At 39.6% G+C, this 22179-nt stretch overlaps 1 protein-coding gene across 2 annotated transcripts in view; it reads right to left on the bottom strand.

Moving 5' to 3' along the window:
- The window catches only part of SPMAP2L (sperm microtubule associated protein 2 like), a 58100-nt gene that overhangs the window by 21882 nt on the left and 14039 nt on the right, over positions 1 to 22179 (bottom strand). For both annotated transcript variants that reach the window (XM_087434365.1, XM_087434366.1), the window contains exons 2-3: positions 12468 to 12498; positions 6656 to 6721 (exon numbers count right to left, since the gene is read on the bottom strand). In XM_087434365.1, coding sequence (XP_087290491.1) covers positions 6656 to 6721; positions 12468 to 12498 — 97 coding nt within the window. The remainder of the gene's footprint in view (positions 1 to 6655; positions 6722 to 12467; positions 12499 to 22179) is intronic.

The raw sequence follows: 22179 nt of genomic DNA, 5'->3' as shown, positions 1-22179 counted from the left end.
AATCAAGTATCAGACAAGGCATGTTTGAGCAGAGGCAGAAAGTCATGTTGGGAAGTAATTAAGTAACATTGCTGGAATGGGTGGGGAAGGCAGAAGGCAGCCTTGGAGGCCCAGTCGAAGAGTCAGAAAAAGGTACCTGGGCAACCTGACTTTGCACATAACTGAATTTGCCAACTAATTGAGTTTACCCTTTTAAAAGGCCCTAGTTTTTTATTTCTTTGTGTATATTTTTGATATGTTTCCCCACTCTGTGTCAGCCAGAGTCACTATTAGAAATATTAATTAATTAAATTAATTAAACCCTCATCCCTTACATTCTGCTGATTCCATTTCCTAAATATGGCTCAAATCTGTCCATTTCTCCTCATCCCCATCGCTCTCTCCCTTGTCAGATCCCATTATCCCCACTCTGTTTTCCACACCACTCCCAGAGTGATCAAGTCACCCCCTTGTTTAAGACACTTCAAAGGTTTCCACTGGCTTTAGAATAAAGTCCCAAATCCTGACTGTGGCTTACAAAGCCCTCCACAATTCGGACAAAGAGAGCCTGCCTCTCTAGCCTGTCTGTTCTTCCAGGGGAGGGATCATGTGTTAATCTTTTGGAGATTTCCGCCTTGCATAGTTTAGTGCTGTACATGACAGTTGCTCAATCACAGTTTGATGATTGAATGAAGGGCGAAAATTGGGGACCCACCTGATGGTGATGTGACACACAGATTAGAGAAGAGAGAATGACCACAGGGAGAGTAAGAGGCTGAAGCAGAAGTTGGGGCCTCAGGCGAGGAGGGCCAGAGTGGGAGTGACAGCGGGAAAGACAGTAACTATGCTTCCTGAAGAAAAGACTGGTGGATAGAGGGAAGAGCACCATGGAAGGGGAGTCAGGAGAGGAAGATTTCGAGACAAGATGGATGAGATATATCAAAAAGCATCAAACGTAACTTAGACATCAAAAAGGATGGAAACCGGAAAAAAGAAAAAGGACAGATAGTATTTGGCCAGGAGAATAACAGTGGTAACAGAAAAAGTGAAGAGTGCCTTAGGGGCAAACACAAAAGTTCAGGTGAAGAGAGGCTAAGGGGGCCAGGGATTAGGAAGTGGGGGTGACGGATAATATACTGGCTTTGTATTCATTTTTCCAAATTCAAAGCAAAAGTTACTTTAGACACAACAATTAAATCAAGTCCATAAAATATGGTCCTGATGATGCCTTCTAGGAACTGAATCCTCAAGAAATTAGTGCTGCTTGAAAATTCTGGCCACAGAAACTAGAAAACACATAGTGTGAACTAAAAGCATTGAGGATTATGTAAAAGGCAGGAGATTCGGCTCAATGTAAATTAGAAGAAAAGGATCAGTGGGGTGAGAGAGACTGTACAGTCAAGAAAAATGTGGATGCAAAGTTCATCAGGAAGAAGGGAGACTAACAATGTTAAAGTGGCATATTACGCAGATAATTCTTCACTCTACCATATCAGCATTTAAAAATCACCTGTGTTTAACTGTTACATGGCTAGCAATATCAAGGAAATTACATTTTAATCTTCTATGGTCCATATGAAGGACTTGACCCTAGAGCATAGGATTCTTATCCATATCATACCTGTTCGAAGGATCCATGAAATATAACCAAGTGTGGCACAATCACACCCTAGAATTCTAGAATGGGGAACTAGAAGGGTTCTTGAGAGTTCTGTGTTCAGTCACTCCTTTCTGAACAGCTAAATCTCTAGTCTCTTAAAGATTTCCAGAGTCAGAAAACACAAATTTTCATCAGTCTAATTCCAATGTGGGGTTGTTCTGAAATTCTTATAATCTCTCCTGTGACAACAAATATTTATTTAGCTTTCACCTCTTTAAATTGCTTTACATACTTGAAGATATAAGTCAGTCTTTAATCTTTCTTTGCCAGTCTGGCCAACCACAAATTCTTTGAATGTGTCCTCAGAGGATCCATTTTTCTTTTAATAATTTTCTTCCTTGGCTTTTGAGGTCCTCTCCTCCTGATTCTCTCTTGCCTACTCTTTCTCAGTTTCCTTAGGTAGCGCCTCTTTCACAACTTAAACAATGGCATGTGCCCCAGGGGTACATCCTCCTCGATAATTTTTTTTATTATTACTAAATACTGGTGATTCCAAAATAATATCTCCAAGTATTCGCAAGTATTCTCCTGAGTGCTAAATCTATATTTCCAAACACTTACTGGATGTCTCAAAAGCATCTCACATGACCAAATGTACCTTCCTCCCAAACCTGTCTCCATCTTGTATTTCCTTTTGCAGTTATAATAGCATTTTCCACCCTATTTCCAAAGATAGAAACCTAGAAGTCATATTTGACTCCTCCTCTCCCTCAGACTCTTATACTTCATTTGTCACGAAGTCCTGTCCATCTGCATCTTGACTCCAAGCTTTCTCTTAACCCCTAAGGCCACTGTCTTAGGACAGGCCTTCATTATTTCTCTCCTGCATTATTGTAATAGCCCCAAATCAATCTTCCTGGCTCTAGCTCTCCACGCCGTCAAAAGGGCTGTGCCTTTCTAAAACAGTCAGTATGATATAATGTCAATAAATGGGCTTCATGGGCAATGGACACAGATTCAAATTCCAGTTTTGGTACCTGCAAGATGGGTAAACTTGGGCAAGTCACTTAATTTTTCTGGGCTCAAATCACTCCTTCAGACAGAGATTGGATTGGTGGTTACCAGAGGGGAAGGGAGGAGGGAGGAGGGTGAAAGGGATAATTTGGTACATGTGTGTGGTGATGGGTTGTAATTAGTATTTGGGTGGTGAACATGATGTAATCTATGCAGAAATAGAAGTACAATGATGTACACCTGAAATTTTTACAATGTTATAAACCAATGTTACTGCAATAAACAAAAAATTAAAAAAAAAAAAATCACTCCTTCAATTTCTCCTAATCAAATCACTCCTAATCAAATCACTCCTTCAATTTTTCTACTGGTTTCAAACAGGGGTGGGGTGGACGGGAGTGTTCTAAGATTATTGACAGTTGTAGCAATATTCATTAACACATCTCTTATCAATGTGTACCTCTCATCAATGTATATGTGTATGTACCCATTCACAAGAAAGAGAGAATTTAAAGTCTATTATACATATATTTTTTTAAGCTGTTTTTCCTTTTTTTTTAAATGTGCAATTTTTTTTTGAGGAAGATTGGCTTTGCACTAACATCTGTTGCCAATCTTCCTCTTTTTCTTTTTTCTCCCCAAAGCCCCAGTACATAGTTGTGTATCATAGCTGTAGAGTTGTAGCTCTTCTATGTGAGATGCCACCTCAGCACGGCTTGATAAGCAGTGAGTACATCCACATCCAGGATCCAAACCGACAAACCCCTGGCCACCAAAGCAGAACGGGTGAATTTAACCACTACACCACCAAGCTGGCCCCTAAAGTATAGTATATTTTTAATATTTACAAACAAGCCTTTTTTGTGTGTGTGTGAGGAAGATGAGCCCTGAGCTAACATCCATGCCAATCCTCCTCTTTTTGCTGAGGAAGACCGGCCCTGGGCTAACATCTGTGCCCATCTTCCTCCACTTTATATGGGACGCTGCCACAGCATAGCCTGACTAGCGGTGCGTCAGTGCGTGCCTGGGATCCAAACCCAGGCCGCCAGCAGTGGAGTGTGTGCACTTAACCACTATGCCATGGGGCCGGCCCCTATAAACAAGCCTTTTAAAAATTCAATTTTTAGATTATAGCAAAGTGGTAAGATACAACATTAATATCCAAATCCTACTGATTTCTTATACACCAGCAATTAACAATTGGAATCTGAAACTAAAAACAACACCATTTACATTAGCACCAAAAATTTTTAAATACATAGGTATAAATCTAACAACATATGTGCAAGATCTATATGAAGAAAACCACAAAACTCTGATGAAAGAAATCAAAGAAGAACTAAATAAATGGAGAGAGAGTCCATGTTCATGGATAGAAAGAATCAATATTGTAAAGATATCAATTCCTTCCCACTTGAGCTATAGATCCAATGCAATCTCAATCAAAATCCCAACAAGTTACTTTGTGGATATTGACAAAATGATTCTAAAATTTATATGGAGAGGCAAGAGACCCAGAATAGCCAACATAATATTGAAGGAAAAGAACAAAATCAGAGGACTGACACTACCTGACTTCAAGACTTACTATAAAGCTACAGTAATCAAGACGACGTGATATTCGTGAAGGAACAGACAGAAGATCAATGAGACAGAATACAGATCCTAGAAACAGATCCACACAAATACAGTCAACTGATCTTTGACAAAGGAGTGAAGGCAACCCAACAGAGAAACGATAGTCTTTTCAACAATGGCGCTGGAGAAACTGGACATCCACATGCAAAAAAATGAATCTAGACACAAACCTTATACCTTTCACAAAAATTCACTTGAAATGGGTGATAGATCTAAATGTAAAATGCAAAACTCTAAAACTTCTAGAAGATAATATAAGAGAAAATCTAGGTGACAATGGATTTTACAATGCATTTTTAAATATCACACCAAAAGCATGATCCATGAAAGAAAAAATTGATAAATTAGACTTCACTAAAATTAAAAACTTTTGCTCTGAAAAAGACACTGCTAAGAGAATGAAAAGATAAGCCACAGACTAGATGAAATATTTGCTCTATGTGATGTCTTAGTCCATTCAGGCTGCTAGAACAATAAATACCATAGATGGAGCGGCTTATAAACAACAGAAATTTATTTCTAACAATTCTGGAGGCTGGAAGGTCCAAGATCAAAGTGTCAGCAGATTTGGAGTCTGGTGAGAACCTGCTGGGTATCTTCTTATCTTGTCCTCACATGTGGAAGGGAGAGGGAGCTCTCAGGTCTCTTTTATAAGTGCACTAATCCCATTCATGAGTGCTCCGTCTTCATGACCTAATCATCTCCCAAAGGCCCCACCTCTAAAAACCATCATATTGGGGATTAGGTTTCAAAATATGAATTTGGGGGGACATAAACATTCAATCTATAGCATCTGTTAAAGGATTGGTATTTAAAATATACAAAGAACTCTTAAAATTCAACAACAAGAAAGCACACAACCCAATCAAAAAGTGGGCAAAAGAGCTGAACAGACACTTCACCAAAGAGGGCAAATAAGCATATGAAATATGCTCAACATTATGTCATCAGGGAATTGCAAATTAAAACAATGAGATACCACTACACACCTATTAGGACGGCTAAAATACAAAACACCAAATGTTGGTGAGGATGTGGAACAACAGGAACTGTTACTCATTGCTGGTAGGGAATGGTACAGACACTTTGGAAGACAGTTTAGCAGTGTCTTACAAAGGTAAACATATTGTCACCATATGATCCAGCAATTGCTTTCCTAGGTATTTACCCAAATGAGTTGAAAACTTATATCTACACAAAAACCTGCACATGAATGTTTACAGCAGCTTTATTTGTAATTGCCAAAAATTGGAAGCAAACATGTCCTTCAATAGGTGAATGGATAAACAGACTGTGGTACAACCAGACAATGGAGTATTACTCAGTGCTAAAAAGAAATGAGCTATCATGCAATGAAAAGACATGGAGGAACCTTAAATGAATATCATTAACCGAAAAAGTTACATACTGTACAACTTCAGCTATGTAACACTCTGGAAAAGGCAAAGCTATAGATCCAGTAAAAAGATCAGTGGTTGCCAAGGGTTTGGCGAGGAAGCAGAGAGGGAAAGGGATGAATAGTAGAACACAGGTGATTTTTAGGGCAGTGAAACTATTCTGTATAATAATGTAATAGTGGAGACACGACATTATGCATTTGTCAAAACCCAGAGAACTGTATGACACACACCAAAAAACCCTAAAGTAAACTATAGACTTTAGTTAATAATGTGTCAATATTTCTTCATCAGTTGTAACAAATGGACCACACTAACACGAGCAAGACATTAACAATAGGAGAAATTAGGGGTGTGGTTGGCAATCTAGAAACTCTCTCTGTACTTCTGCTCAACTTTTCTATAAGCCTAAAACTGCTTTAAAAAACAAGGTTTACTAATTCTTTAAAAAAGCAATAGGAGATCAGAAAAAAAGGAAAAAAATTCAGGCTTTACTCAGGAGCCAAAAGAGAAAAGGCAGAATCCTGTGGCCAAGGGCTGAAGGACAGTGGGTCCAGCCTGCTGGAGATCCAGAGAACAGGGGTGCTCTGGGCAGAGGCTTAGAGACAGCAGGACCAGATGTCAGAAGCAGCAAAGCGGAACCTGGAGGGTGGACACAAGAGTGTCAAAGTGGTTCTCAAATCTGTCTGCCCATTAGAATTATCTGGGGAGCTTTTAACACTCCTGAAGCCTAGGCTGAACCCCAGACCAAGTAAATCAGGATTTCTGGGGATGGGGCCCAGGAATAGTCAGTTTTAAATGTCCCCAGGGGATTCCAATGTGCAGACAAATTTGAGAACCACTGACCTAAGATTAGCCTTCCACGTGTTGACTCAACTGAGGTGACAATATTGGTTCAGTGGATCCAGGTGAGCAGAGACATGGATACACCTGGGATGCAGGATTAGAGGGCAGGTAAGAATAATATTTAGCTATTTAATGTAAGCAACACAATCATCACAAACAAGACTATATAATATTGCCTTACCCATCTGGGGCTCCCCATTGTTTTTTAGGTCTAGAAAGATCTTGGATTCTCTTCCTAGAAAAAAAACTAACAAATACCAACTGATTAACTCAAAGAGAATGCTTAACAAATATGGTTACATTAGATGATGCCTACTCAAACAAATCCCGTCTGAGGGGGATAAACAACCCAATGCCCTATTTGATGTGATTTGAAGAGTGCTGAAAAGCTCCAAGTACTAAAAAATATTTTGGACTCAAAATTCTCACTCCTCGAATCATTAATAATATAGTACATAATGAAACATAGACAACAAATATGCAATAAAACCAAGAGCATATTGTCTCCAGAAGACCTCAGATAAAATGCACACTTAATGGGAAAAACTCTCAATTCTCATATTAAATTAATTTGCAAATGGCTTGATGGCATTGGATTCTGATGAGATTGCACAGATAAATTTCAGACAGAATATCTGGCTTTGGGAAAACTACGAAATATACTTTGGGTACCGCTCAACCCCCTTTCTTCCCTATTCTGTTCCCTTGGACCTTTCCTGATTGTTCTGAATCCTCCTAAAGCTGGGACAGTTTGTGCCCCCCAAGTGTCCATGGGTTCCTCTACATTTCCCAGCCTCCCTTGCAGTAGTTTGGAGCCATGGGACTAGTTATGTCTAACTTCAGCAGAAGTGTTGGTATCACTTCCAGGGCAATGCACATAAGAGATAGTGTGTCTCCTCCATCTCTCTTTCCCTGTTGCAGTGACTCTGGAAGCTACGTATTCTAGACGGCATAGCTACAAGACAGAGGAGGGCCAGCCAACTCACATTGGGCTATGACGTGAGGGAGAAATAAACTTTTATTGCATTAAGTCATTGAGAGTTTTGTATCTTGTTTGTTACTGCAGCATGGCCTATCCTATGCAGACTAATACACCACCTATGTTATTGTAGCTCATATTATAACTATTTATGTAGTTGTTTGGAGTTCAAAAGGTCCAATAAATAACACCCCTTTTTTGCCCACCACCATTAGGAACTAAGTGAAAAATAGGCACAGGATTTGGACAAATAGAATAAAAATACTTTATTATTGATAAAATGATACTGAAGAGAGTAGTGTGGATCCCTGACATACTCGAATTGAACTTGTCCCCCAAAGCTGCAAGCCTCCCCCTCCTCCTGTAGGGGCTAAGTTTGCTATGTGACAGAAAGCAGATCACAAAGATCACTCACTGTAGACGGGCAGGTCCCAAAGGGATAGGACCCAGAAGGGGCCAGTTCTCTCTCCCAACTCCACCAAACAGACGTCATTCCCACCCCCTGGGGAGTCTAATTAAGGGATAAGGCAAGAGGCCAAGAGAATTACTCAAGGGAAGTGCTTCTATGTACAAAAAAGGGATGTGACTGAGGAAAAGCATTCTCCCTAATACTTGCCTGAGCTCTTTAACAGGCTCTAAATTCTTTGTGTTGCAATAAGCCCTGGCCCTGGCGTCGGGGAGGATTCAGGCCTGACACGGCATGCACAAACCCTTATGTGAAGATGTGGTCTCCTCAGTTAAATGGTGACTGATGCATCATGAAGCCCCTTTCAGAAAGTGGGAGGAGGCCAGTGGGGATTAATAGTCAGGAACTCCCAAAATTGCACATTCACAAAACTGGCCATCCACGCTGAACATCAAGCTAAAATCCTTCAATCAGATTATCTACTTTCATGTTATTCTGTGTTTAACACACTTGTGTTGCCCTCCAGCCTTTAGTAATGACTTACTTGCCCCTTACTGCTTTGGCCTAGCTGTGCTAGCGGAGTAATGCAAGTAGGGATTCTATGCACACAAACCAGCCCACTGTATTAACACTGGAACAGTTCCCCTGAGGCCAGTGTGGTGGTAACAGCAACCAATCTTAGGGACATGGAACACTTGGTCCAATAATTCTGCTCGTATAAGAGACTATTATTCCAGTACCAACACTGGAGATTCTAAGTTTTATTATTTTAAAATGAAGTGCCATTTTCTTATACCTGATCAAGTTACTTAATGCTCTGAGCTTTAGTTCATTTGTTCAACAAATATTTATTGAGCACTTACTGTGTACCGAGTAGTGTTCTAGGGCTGGGAGTACATTGGTGAATAAAATAGACAAAAATCCTTGCCTTCAAGTCAGAAAGACAATAAATGAAATAAATTAAATATATAGTATATTAGATGGCAATAAGAGCTATAAAGAAAAATAAAGCAAGTAAGGGAGACAAGGAGTATGCGATGGGGAGAGGGTTGTGATTTTAAATAGGTGTCCAAAGAAGGCATTACTGATCAGGTTACATTTGAACAATGACTAGCTATACAGATTTTTCAGGGAAAGATTATCCCATTCCAGCAGTAATAGCAAGTGGAAAGGCCCGGGGGCAGAAGCATACCTATATGTTTCAAAAATAACAGGACGCCAGTGCAGTTAGCCTCAACTATAAACAAAAATAACTGTATCCATCTCAAAGGGTTGTGTGCCTAGCACATTCTAACCACGAAGTGGATACTCAATAAATGTTAGCTCCTTTTTCCTTTCTCACTTGTAGCACCTAACATGATACCTTGTATGTAGTAAACACTCAGTATATGCTAATTGAGTTCAATTGAATTGGTATTTAACTGTTTAAAATATAAACTTATTTTAAGTGCCCTATAAGGGAAAATCATGGAACTATCCATAAACCAGATAAAGGATACATTTAAGATTGTTTAAATTGTTTTATCACTCAAAGATGTTGCTAGGTAAAATACAGGTTTGAAGGCAGTAAGAATGGTACCCACCTCCACACCTTTTTCCCCCCAATGTCTCATACTCTGGACTCTTCTAACTCCCCCCTTTTCTATTGCAACTAACCTATCTGCATTTTGTCCCTCAGGACTCTGCTGCTTAATTCAAATTTCCAAATCCTTAGAGGATCTATGAAGATAATAATGAGAGTCCACCACCTTCAGAACATTTCCAAAAGTCAAACGGAATCCTATCCCACCCCCAGTCAGGCTGCAGATGCTATGCAAAATACCAAATTCATTTCTGAATTACATTGTCTCCATATATTACTTCACACTGATAGGAGACTCCGATTAATACTTATATGTGTCCTTAGTTTTTAAAAAAATTAACCAATGTTTTGTGAACAACAACGAAAAATCTTTCAAAACATGAGATTGTAGTAGTGGGTAGAGATAACTAAAAGATTGTTTGGTAGTGAAACATTTGGGGTCTGCCAAATAACTATAATGATGCAACCCCCAAGCCATGCCAGTTAATACCTAGAAACAATGAAGACACTGTCCCTTGCCAGAAAAAAAATCTATATCCTTATTTAACTGAAGAATGGCTTTGCCATGCAGGTACTGTGTGAGCCCTGCTAGATAGCCTGAGCCAACTTTCCAGGGAGGGTGGCTAGGTGAGGAGAAAGAAAGCCTCAGTTGCAGACAAAACATCTTATTAGATATTAACCTTTTCAAGCAAGTTAGCTTCTGGCTTCCATCATCATGTCCAAGCCAAGATTTCCCTCACTAACTTTTCTTCACCAGCTAAATGTTTTTTTAATGCATCATTTTATACAAAACTATTGATAGTTTCCTAGTTTATTCCTGTAGATACTTAAATTGGGTTCTTATTTCAATTGGAAATAATCTCATTAACATTCGATAATTCTCTGTAGAGGTCTGACTAACACTTCTCCTCTTCATTCTCTTATTGTGCATTATGTCACCATAGCTACATCTCCAACCTACATCTCTTCATCTTAACACAGGCTTCCCTTCTCTCTTGGGTATTGCATTACCTCACAATGTCTAGTCGTGATCCTGTGCAGAAACAAAAGAATGTGGTTGAGGGATTTTAACTCTTTTTTTTCTTCTTTTATTTTCTCCCCAAAGCCCCAGTAGACAGTTGTATGTCATAGTTGTACATCCTTCTAGTTGCTCTATGTGGGACACCGCCTTAGTATGGCTTGATGAGCGATGCGTAGGTTCACGCCCAGGATCCAAACCAATGAACCCCGGGCCACCAAAGCAGTGCACATGAACTTAACCACTATGCCACTGGGCTGGCCCCAGATTTTAACTCTTGAAGGTAGATTTTTTAAAATGAGGATTACATTGCTGTCCCATGTCTTCATTGATAATTAGTCTCCTATAGTTTGCCAATAGCTAAGAAAGTTTTTGAAATCCTCAGCTTGGGTGCAGAGCAATAAATATACATTTATATAGCAACAATTATGGAAATGATTTCAGGGTAGAGGGTACCACTAAATTGGTAATTCAAATCTTTCAGTCAAAATGCTCTTTTACATTTCACTATTTTGTTTATATTCAGGAAATATTTTCTTTCATAACAATCAGGGATAGCACATTTGTTTAACAAGAATTTTTAGAGGATGGGGACAGGGATAGATAACGGAGATAGCACAATTTCCTCATAGAATCAAACCAAATTAGGGGCCAGCCCCATGGCCTAGTGGTTAAGTTCAGCACACTCCACTTCGGCAGCTCGGGTTTGGTACCCGGGTGTGGACCTACACCACTCATCGGCGGCCATGCTGTGGCAGCAACCTACATACAAAATAGAGGAAGATTGGCACAGATGTTAGCTCAGGGCTAATCTTCCTCAGCAAAAAAAAAAATCAAACCACATTAACCAATCATACAAAAGCAATAAGTAGTATAACAACAACAACAAAAATTTTAAAAAACACTCTTTTCACAGGCTTTTTTTTTAAAGTATAAAACTTACTAGGTATAAACTATTTCACTGTCTATTTTGCCACAGGAGAGTTTGCTCACTCAGCACACATTTATTTGAAGTAATGTGGTATTTTAATGGACACTTGGTAATATCCAGTAATCGTTAGTTCTACCAGCTGTTCTCTTAGCCACCATACAACCTTGGCAAAGTGACGTAATTTCTCAATTTCATTTTCTCTCAGTAAAATCTAGTTGATTACACCTCCCCTACAGACTCCTCAGGATTCTTGTGAGGAAAAAAAAATTTTTAACTGCAAAGCATTACATAAAAATAAAGTAGCAGTATTTACTGCCTGAAAGAGGTGAGGAAAAAACAACTAGAAAGTATAGTAAACAGGAAATGCAAAATAAGTCTAAACAATAACGATAAACGTAAATGTCAAACAATAACAACAAATATGAATGGTTTTAACCCACTTATTAAAAGAGTCAATAAAAATAAAATCTGGTAGTATTTACCTCTCATGTATATGAACCATTGATACGAACCCTTGGTACTTCTCTTTAATGATTCTATTCTGCTATATCTTAGCCAAACCAAGAGTACATACCTATTTTCAGGAGGCATCTATTTTGTACATTTTACGTACACACACATACCCACTTTTTTTCCTCATAGAGGGCACTTTCTTGAGATTTCATTAGCTACTGTAGTTGAATGAGAGGCAAGGGGAGATTGGGATACGTTGACCTGGGGCTTCACAAAATCTACGACATGAGGTTGTCAATGTAGAATCCAAGTACCTTAAAGGTTCAGACCTAGTATGTAACACATCTAGTATCTAGCAAACAAGTAAAATACAGTGAATATAAGGAGAGTTCTCCTACATCTCAGTCTTTCCCACCTCACTTCCAAATCACTTTCTCTCTCTTCTTTCCTTTTCCCACACTCATTAGATGGGGCCTTACGAAAAAGGGAAACTACAGGAATCCTCTTCTCAAAACTCCTGAGATAGGCCTTTCACTTCAAATGCCCCACATTGAGACTGTCCATCCAGCCAGATTGGCCTACCAGTTTAAGTCTGGGAGAAAAGTACTGTGCCTATGGCCTTACCATTTCCTTACAAAGTCACAGGGACCAGAATCTGCAAAGAGAAAAGTAAAAGCAAAAGTTAGATTCAATAAGAATCAAAGATATGATAAAGATAGCATCACAAATCAACAGAGAAAGGAGCTAGGAAACGTAACTATTTAGGGAAACAAACAAACTAAATCTGTCATGCCATGTACCAAAACAAACCACAGGTAAATCAAGGAGTTAAATATTTTTTAAAAATCGAATGGAGCAAAAGTAAGAGAATATCTACTCAATCACTGGATTTTAATCTCTTAGAGTTAAAGGTGACAAAAGATATAGAGGAAAAGTACAGATTAAAATATTTAAAACAAAACTTCTCAGTGTCAAAAGTCAAAACTTGAAGAGGAAATAAAAATTTGGAGGACTATTTGGCAACAAATATACTAAAGGCTTAATAGTCAATATTTGAAGAGTATAAAAGTATAGATGAATAAGGAAAACAGTAAGGTAGGTGTCAAAAGTTAAACGGACAAAGGATAGGAACTGAATTCATATATGACCTGTAAAGGGCTAATAAACTTAAGAAAAAGCTCAGGGGCCGGCCCGGTGGCGCAAGTGGTTAAGTGCGCGCGCTCCGCTGGGGTGGCCCGAGGTTCACTGGTTCAGATCCCAGGCGTGCACCGACGCACCACTTGTCAAGCCATGCTGTGGCGGCGTCCCATATAAAGTGGAGGAAGATGGGCACGGATGTTAGCCCAGGGCCAGTCTTCCTCAGCAAAAAAAAAAAAAGAGGAGGATAGGCAGATGTTAGCACAGGGCTGATTTTCCTCACAAAAAAAAAAAAGAAAAAGCTCAAACTTTCTTGTAATTAAAACATGCAGGGCCGGCCCGGTGGCTTAGAGGTTAAGTGCTCGCACTCTGCTGCTGGCTGCCCAGGTTAGGATCCCGGGCGCGCACCGACACAACACTTCTCTGGCCATGCTGAGGCCAAGTCCCAAGTACAGCAACTAGAAGGATGTGCAGCTATGACATACAACTATCTACTGGGGCTTTGGGGGAAAAAAATAAATAAATAAATAAAAATTTTAAAACATGCAAATAAAAAATGAGATATTTTTTAAACTATCAATTTGTAAAAATTTTTTGCACAGGATAATGATACTGGAAAGGTAAGACGAGATGAGTACTCTTGTGTACTGCTGGTGGAAATCTGAATTAGTACACTTTATGAAAAATGAGTAGGCAGTATGAGTCAGCAATCCTTATACAGTGTCCCTTAATCCAATTCTACTTCTAGAAATGTACCCTAAAGAAATAATTCCAAGTGTGGGCAAAGATTTATGCACAAAAATGTTCACTGCAGTATCTTTAACAGTGGAAAAGTAGATACACCTGAAATGTCCAAAACAGAAGAAATGGTTAAGCAAATTAAAAAGCATGTGTAGAAGGACTTTTTTTTACATGTGGGAAACTGTAGGAGATCATACAGGCCAAGTTATCCAAAGGTCTATTATAACAGGCCTCATAATGACAGATTGTTTTAGACAGTTTCTTCTTGGGAGTTTTTAATCACATCCGAGAGTTCTGAAATAACATTTTCTACCCTTTGGAGCATTTTGGGTAAAGGAAAGTGGGTGTGCTCCAGCGTCAGACAGACATGGCTCAAACCCCAGTTTTGTTACTTACTCAGCTGTACAATCTCTGGAAAATTACTTAACTTCTCTGAGACTCAGTTTCCTCTTCTCAGATAGGAGGCTAATAGGTAGGTCTGTGTAAAGATAACTGACGTATACGTAAAGCACCTTGCACATAGTAGATGCAGAGAGTAGACAAACAGTAGTTAGAACTGTTAGTTACAACTTCAGTGTATCAATGGCTTCAACAGAGCACTGCAGGAAACACAACAATCAAGTATGGACAGTGCTTCTACCACATGCAGCATGGTGCCAGGGCTGAGAGAACAAAAACCAGTGGTCTCTCTTCTCAAGGAGCTGACAGCCTTGTAGGAGAAGGCTATGAACTTTAAAAAAAAATACGGAAATGTGCTTTTGAATTCAGATATCTTCTATTGCTCTACTTAAAAAGTAGAGCCTTAAAAAGGCTAAAGTGACTCAGACAGGAGGAAAAGGGGAGAGTAGTCTACGAAAATGCCCCTTGTGCCCAGTTATGCTGTCACCTCTGAAAGATGCAGCCGTTTCTATGGACTCTTCATGTGTTACCAAGCTTGGTTTCCCGCTTCATGGACAGAGGTCAGAGAGTCAGTATAATACTGAATCAATCCTAAAAAACCTTCTATAAATACTGATAATATGAATGAATAATGCTCTTTTCTATTGCCCTTTCACGCTATAACTTCTCCCACAGGTACAGCTTTCATTCTTTATTTTATAAAACACACTTTTGATGTTATCACACCAATTGGTAGGATGGAATAGCTCTTGGGTGGCTGTTGTTAGCTAACGTCCCAAGCAAAGAGGGGTTACAATGGTCTCCAAACTTGTCTGCACATTAGAATCACCAGGGGATCTTTTTAAACTTGCAGGTCCCAGGCCACACCCCAGACCAATTAAATCACAATGGGGGTTTGAGGGGTGGGACACAGGCATTGGTATGTTTTGAGGCAGACAATCTGGGAACTACTACCATATTGTTTAATGGGTAAGACTACTGACTCAGGAATCAGACTGCCAGGAACCAGATCCTGGCTCTAACCTCTGATCTTGGGCAAGTGTACTTACTCTCTCTGTACCTTGGTTTTCTCATGTGTAAAATGGGTTCTTACCTCAAAATGTTGTTGTGTGAAAGTTAAATAAGATAATACATGTAAAGCACTCTGTATAGTGCCCAAAACACAGTGAATACACAACAAATAGTACCTATTATTAATCCTAAAAATTCAAGAATTAAGATTCTGCTTAAATATCTGTAAATTAAAAAACATTTGTTTAAGGAACTGTTAAGTTTAAGTAACTGTTCAGGAAGCGTTTACTATTAAGGGTTCCAACTATAAAAATTAATATCAGTGAAATGAGAAACTAACTGTGAACATGTACTCATATGTATTTTCATTGGTTTCTTTATGTATTTATATCCTTCCCTCAGTTCTAAAAGGATTTGAGGTTGCTTACATGAACACATACACTACAAGAGGATATTATCTGTTTTAAGACGAAAAATTGAAGGAGGCAGAAAAATAGAGATGGGAGAAGGGAAAGGAAAATAAAATGAAACAAAAGAAAAATGTATAATAAAGCCCAGTACAGTTGTACCTGAGCATTCTACCACTGAAAGCAAAAAACACCAACATTTCCTAATATTGAAATCTGAAATAAATTTTTCTTGTGAGGTCTCATTGGTGTTACATAGGCACAAAATAAATTATCAGGCCTGCTAATGGAATGGTGAAGAGAATCCTCCTTTCTTACTTTTTATCCTTCTTCAAACTTTACTCTTGATATATATGTTTCACAAAACTAAGTTAAATTAAGAAAAATAAGAAAATTTCCAGTAAAGTATCATAAATTACTGAATATAAGGCAAGATTTTTTTCCCAAAAATTATTCCTCAGAGAAGAGGAGGTTACCTTAGATGGAAGTTCTTACAAGAACCTATCTTATGAGGCATTTTCTCAATTATTTTATTTTCTCACCAAAAACTGGCCAAGGAAAACATATTAGCCTGAAACAACTTTCATTATTGCTAGAATGGAATAATTTTAGAGCTCTCCCAACAAAAATTAGTATTTAGAGTGACGTCAGCATCATGGCAGAGTGAGCTTCTCCCACTGAACTCTCCCCCTCTAAGACACAACAAAAAGGACACTCATATTCCAACAGAAGCTATTCACACAACACAGGGGATGTCTGAGGCACCCAGTCAGCCATACACCCGAGGACTGGGATGCTGGAATCTCCAGAGTAAGTGGAAGGAGGTAAGAGGAGCTCCCTTTCTTCCCCAAGGACTGCGACCCAGAGACTGAGACCACGCGGCTCTCAGAGGAGGGGGAGGGGCGGCTCGCCGCATGAAAACGGCCCTCTCCAAGACCCCTCACAGCCTGAGGAGATCCCCCTACGGAGGGAGCGGAACTGTTGCGAGGGTAGTTTCAACAAGCTAGCCCCTCAGGGGAGCAGAGAGAGACAGCGAGGCGAGAAACTTCTGAGATCGGGGAGGGGAAAGTAAGCTCCCCAACCCCGACCCCGGCCTGGCCGACTGGTGCGTCAGCACAGCGGCGCTTCAGCTCAGCCCCATCCCCAGAGGCAGTGGCCCCCAGGCGCCCGGCCTGACCAGCAGTGGGGCGAGCCTGCACCCCCGCACCAGAGGCGGCAGCAGCTTAGTCCCCACCACGCCACAGCCCCAGCTGCTCCAGCTGGACCAAGCCACGGCCCCAGCTTCCCCGGCTCCACCGTGCCACAGCCCCAGCTCTTTCAGCTGGAACGTACCCCGCCCCCAGCTCCTTCGGCTTGACCCTACCCCCTACCCCCGGCTCCAGCTGCTTCGGCTTGGCCTGTGCGCAGGCTCCAGCTGACTTGATGCCAGCAACTTCGGCCCACCGCACTCCAGTTCCAGCTTCTTCGGCCCAGCACACTCCAGTTCCAGCTTCTTCGGCCCAGCACACTCCAGTTCCAGCTTCTTTGGGCCAGCACACTCCAGTTCCAGCTTCTTTGGGCCAGCACACTCCAGTTCCAGCTTCTTCAGCCCAGCGGCGCTCCAGCTCCTCCTTCTTCAGCTCAGTGCACTCCAGTTCCAGCTTCTTTGGCCCAGCAGCACTTCAGCTGCAGCGGCTTCAACCCACCCGCACCCAAGCCCCAGCTGCTTCGGCCTAGCTGCGCTCCAGCTCCAGCTGTTTCCACACAGCACCCCTAGCAGCCTCCACTCAGCTGATCAGCCAGACCACAGATCAGCCAGGGGCCGACAAGAGTGCCCACAGATTGAGGCGGGCCAAAATACCCAGCCCTTGACCCCCACCCAGCGGCAGCAAGAGGAAACTGCGACTGTATATTTTCACTATGAGGAAAGGTAAGCCAATGCCAACAGGCACCATGCAAAAATATATTAAATCTCCAGACCAAAAGGAAAATGACAAGCACCCAGAAGTCAACCCAGAAAGCACAGAAATGTATAACCTTAACCACAGAGAATTCAAAATAGCCATCATAAAAAAGATTAATGAAATACAAGAAAACACAGACAGACAATTCAGTGAAATCAGGAGTTTCTTCACAAAAGAGATTGAAACTATAAAAAAAAAAATCAGAAATCTTAGAGATGAAAAACACAATAGAGGAGATAAAGACAAATCTGAAAGCCTTAAGCACCAGAGCTGACAATATGGAGGAAAGAATTAGCAATATCGAGGACAGCAATGCAGAAGTGCTCCAGATGGAGGAGGAAAGAGAACTAAGATTAAAAAGAAATGAAGAAACTCTCCAAGAAATATCCAACTCAATTAGGAAACCCAACATAAGGATTATAGGTATTCCAGAGGGAGAAGAGAGGGAAAAAGGAGCAGAGAACTTGTTCAAAGAAATAATATCTGAGAACTTCCCAAACCTGGGGAAGGAGAAGGAAATACCAGTGAATGAAATCAACAGATCTCCTAAATATATGAACACGAAAAGACCCTCTCCAAGGTATATAGTAGTAAAGCTGGCAAAAGTCAATGACAAAGAAAAAATATTAAAGGCAGCTAGACAAAAAAAAAATAACATACAAAGGATTTCCTATCCAGCTCTCAGCTGATTTCTCGACAGAAACTTTACAGGCTAGGAGAGAGTAGAACGATATATTCAAAATTCTAAAGGACAAAAACTTTCAGCCAAGAATACTCTATCCAGCAAAAATATCCTTCAGATATGATGGAGAAATAATAACTATCCCAGATAAACAAAAGCTAAGGGAGTTCATTGTCGCGAGACCCCAACTGCAAGAAGTGCTCAAAAAGGCCCTCATCCCTGAGGAAAAAAGAGAAAGGGGATTCAAAGTTGTGAACGAGGAGGAAAATAGGTCAACAAAACCAGAAAAATTGCAGTCCTCTATCAAAATAGATTAGCAAACACTTAATTATAAAACCAAAGATCAAGGGAAGGTAAGCACCAAGCATAAATATAACCTCATCATGTTAAACATGAACTCACAACACAAGAAGGAATAAGATGTGACAACAATAACATAGAAGGGGAAGAGGAAAGGGATCGAATCGACTTAGTCTAAGGGAATAAGAGGTCATCAAAAAATGGACTATCACGTCCACAAGATTTTTTATACAAACCTCATGGTAACCACTAACCAAATAATCAGAACAGAATCACACATGATAAAGAAAGAGAAAACTAAGAGAAACCCCATACAGAACTACCAAACTGCATTGGTAGTCTGAAACACATGGGACGAGAAACAAAACAAATGCAAAAGAACCGGAAAAAGAGTGATAAAATAACAACAACAAGCCCCCATATATCAATAATTACCCTAAATGTAAATGGACTGAACTTTCCAATCAAAAGACACAGAGTGGTGGGATGGATTAAAAAACAAGACCCAACAATATGCTACCTCCCGGAAACACATCTCAGCTCTAAAGACAAACACAGGCTCAGAGTGAAAGGATGGAAGACAATACTCCAAGCTTATGGCAAACAAAAGAAAGCAGGTATTGCCATACTTATATCAGACAAAGTTGACTTCAAGATAAAACAGGTAATGAGAGACAAAGAGGGGCATTATATGATCATAAAAGGGACACTCCACCAAGAAGACATATCACTTTTAAATATATATGCACCCAATACAGGAACACCAACGTACATAAAGCAACTATTAACAAACCTATAAGGAGATATTAACAACAACACAATACTAGTAGGGCATCTTAACACCCCACTCTCATCAATAGACAGATCATCTAGACAGAAAATAAATAAGGAAATAATGGACCTAAATGAAAAACTAGATGAGATGGACTTAATAGACATATACAGAGCACTCCACCTAAACACAGCAGATTACACATTCTTCTCAAGCGCGCATGGAACATTCTCAAGAATAGACCATATGTTGGGAAACAAGGCATGCTTATATAAATTTAAGAAGATTGAAACCATAACAAGCATCTTTTCAGACCATAATGCCATGAAGTTAGAAATCAACTACAAGGAAAACACCGGGGAAGTGACAAAGCTGTGGAGACTCAACAACATGCTACTAAACCACCAATGGATCATTGGTGAAATTAAAGGAGAAATGAAAGCATATCTGGAGACAAATGAAAATGAAAATACACCATACCAACTCATATGGGATGCAGCAAAAGCAGTCCTGAGAGAGAAACTCATAGCAATACAGGCCCACCTTAACAAACAAGAAAAAGCCCAAATAAGCAACCTCAAACTACGCCTAACGGAATTAGAAAAAGAGGAACAAACAAAGCCTAAAGTCAGCAGAAGGAGGGAAATAAAAAAAATCAGAGCAGAAATAAATGAAACTGAAATTAAAAAAAACAGTAGAAAGGATCAATGAAACAAAGAGCTGGTTCTTTGAGAAGATAAACAAAACTGACAAACCCTTAGCCAGACTCACCAAGAAAAAAAGAGAGAAGGCTCAAATAAATAAAATTAGAAATGAAAAAGGAGAAATTACAAGAGATACCACAGAAATACAAAAGATTATAAGAGAATACTATGAAAAACTATACTCCAAAAAAGTGGACAATCTAGAAGAAATGGATAAATTCCTAGACTCATAAACCTCCCAAAACTGAATCAAGAAGAAATAGAGAACCTGAATAGACCAATCACAAGTAAAGAGATTGAAACAGTAATCAAAAACCTCCCAAAAAATAAAAATCCAGAACCAGATTGCTTCTCTGGAGAATTTTACCAAACATTCCAAGAAGACACAATATCTATCCTTCTCAAACTATTCCAAAAAATAGAGGAAGATGGAACACTTCCCAACACATTCTACGAGGCCAACATCACCCTGATACCAAAGCCAGGCAAAGACAATACTAAGAAGGAAAACTACAGACCAATATTCCTGATGAACATAGATGCAAAACTCCTCAACAAAATATTGGCAAATCGAATACAGTAATACATTAAAAAGATCATACACCGTGATCAAGCGGGATTTATACCAGGGACACAGGGATGGTTCAACATCTGCAAATCAATCAATGTGATATACCACATTAATAAAATGAGGAATAAAAACCATATGGTCATCTCAATAGATGCAGAGAAGGCTTTTGACAAGATCCAACATTGATTTATGATAAAAACTCTCAACAAAATGGGTATAGAAGGAAAGTACCTTAACGTAATAAAGGCCATATATGACAAACCCACAGCCAACATCATACTCAATGGGGAAAAACTGAAAGCCATCCCTCTGAAAACAGGGACAAGACAAGGGTGTCCACTCTTGCCACTCTTATTCAACACAGTACTGGAGGTTCTGGCCAGAGCAATTAGGCAAGAAAAAGGAATAAAAGGAATCCAAACAGGCAACAAAGAAGTTTGCAGATACATGATCTTATATATAGAAAACCCTAAATAATCCATTGGAAAACTATTAGAAATAATCAACAACTACAGCCAAGCGGCAGGGTACAAAATCAACTTACAGAAATCAGTTGCATTTCTATATACCAACGACGAGCTAACAGAAAGAGAACTCAAGAAGACAATCCCATTTACAATTGCAACAAAAAGAATAAAATATCTAGGAGTAAATTTAACCAAGGAAGCGAAAGACCTAAACAATGAAAACTATAAGACATTATTGAGCGAAATCAATGATGACATAAAGAAACGGAAAAATATTCCATGCACTTGGATTGGAAGAATAAACATAGTTAAAATGCCCATACTGCCTAAAGCAATCTACAGATTCAATGCAATCCCAATCAGAATCCCAAGGACATTCTTCACAGAAACAGAACAAAGAATACTAACATTCATATGAGGCAACAAAAGACCCCGTATAGCTAAAGCAATCTTGAAAAAGAAGAACAAGGCTGGAGGCATCACAATCCTTGACTTCAAAACATACTACAAAGCGATAGTAATTAAAACAGCATGGTACTGGTACAAAAACAGACACACAGATCAATGGAACAGAACTGAAAGTCCAGAAATAAAACCTCATATCTATGGGCAGCTAATCTTTGACAAAGGAGCTAAGGACATACAGTGGAGAAAGGAAAGTCTCTTCAATAAATGGTGCTGGGAAAACTGGACAGCCGCTTGCAAAAGAATGCAAGTAGACCACCTTCTTTTACCATACACAAAAATTAACTCAAAATGGATCAAAAACCTGAAGGTGAGACCTGAAACTATAAAACTCCTGGAGGAAAATATAGGTAATACACTACTCGCCATCAGCCATAAAGGGATCTTCTTGAATTCCATGTCTACTCATACAAGGGAAACAAAAGAAAAAATAAACAAGTGGGACTTTGTCAGATTAAAGAGCTTCTACAAGGCAAATGAAACCAGGATCAAAATGAATAGGGAACCCATTAGCTGGGAGAAAATATTTGCAAACCATATATCTGACAAGGGATTAATCTCCATAATATATAAAGAACTCACACAACTGAATAACAAAAAGACAAACAACCCAATCAAAAAATGGGCAGAGGAAATGAACAGACACTTCTCCAAAGAAGATATACAGATGGCCAATAGGCACATGAAAAGATGCTCAACATCACTAGTCATCAGGGAAATGCAAATCAAAACCACAC

Source organism: Ceratotherium simum, chromosome 8 (assembly GCF_057802395.1).
Source record: "Ceratotherium simum simum isolate JZ-2026a chromosome 8, ASM5780239v1, whole genome shotgun sequence".
Lineage (NCBI taxonomy): Eukaryota > Metazoa > Chordata > Mammalia > Perissodactyla > Rhinocerotidae > Ceratotherium > Ceratotherium simum.
Note: the sequence above shows the minus strand (reverse complement) of the source record. Positions and strands in the feature narration are given on the sequence as shown.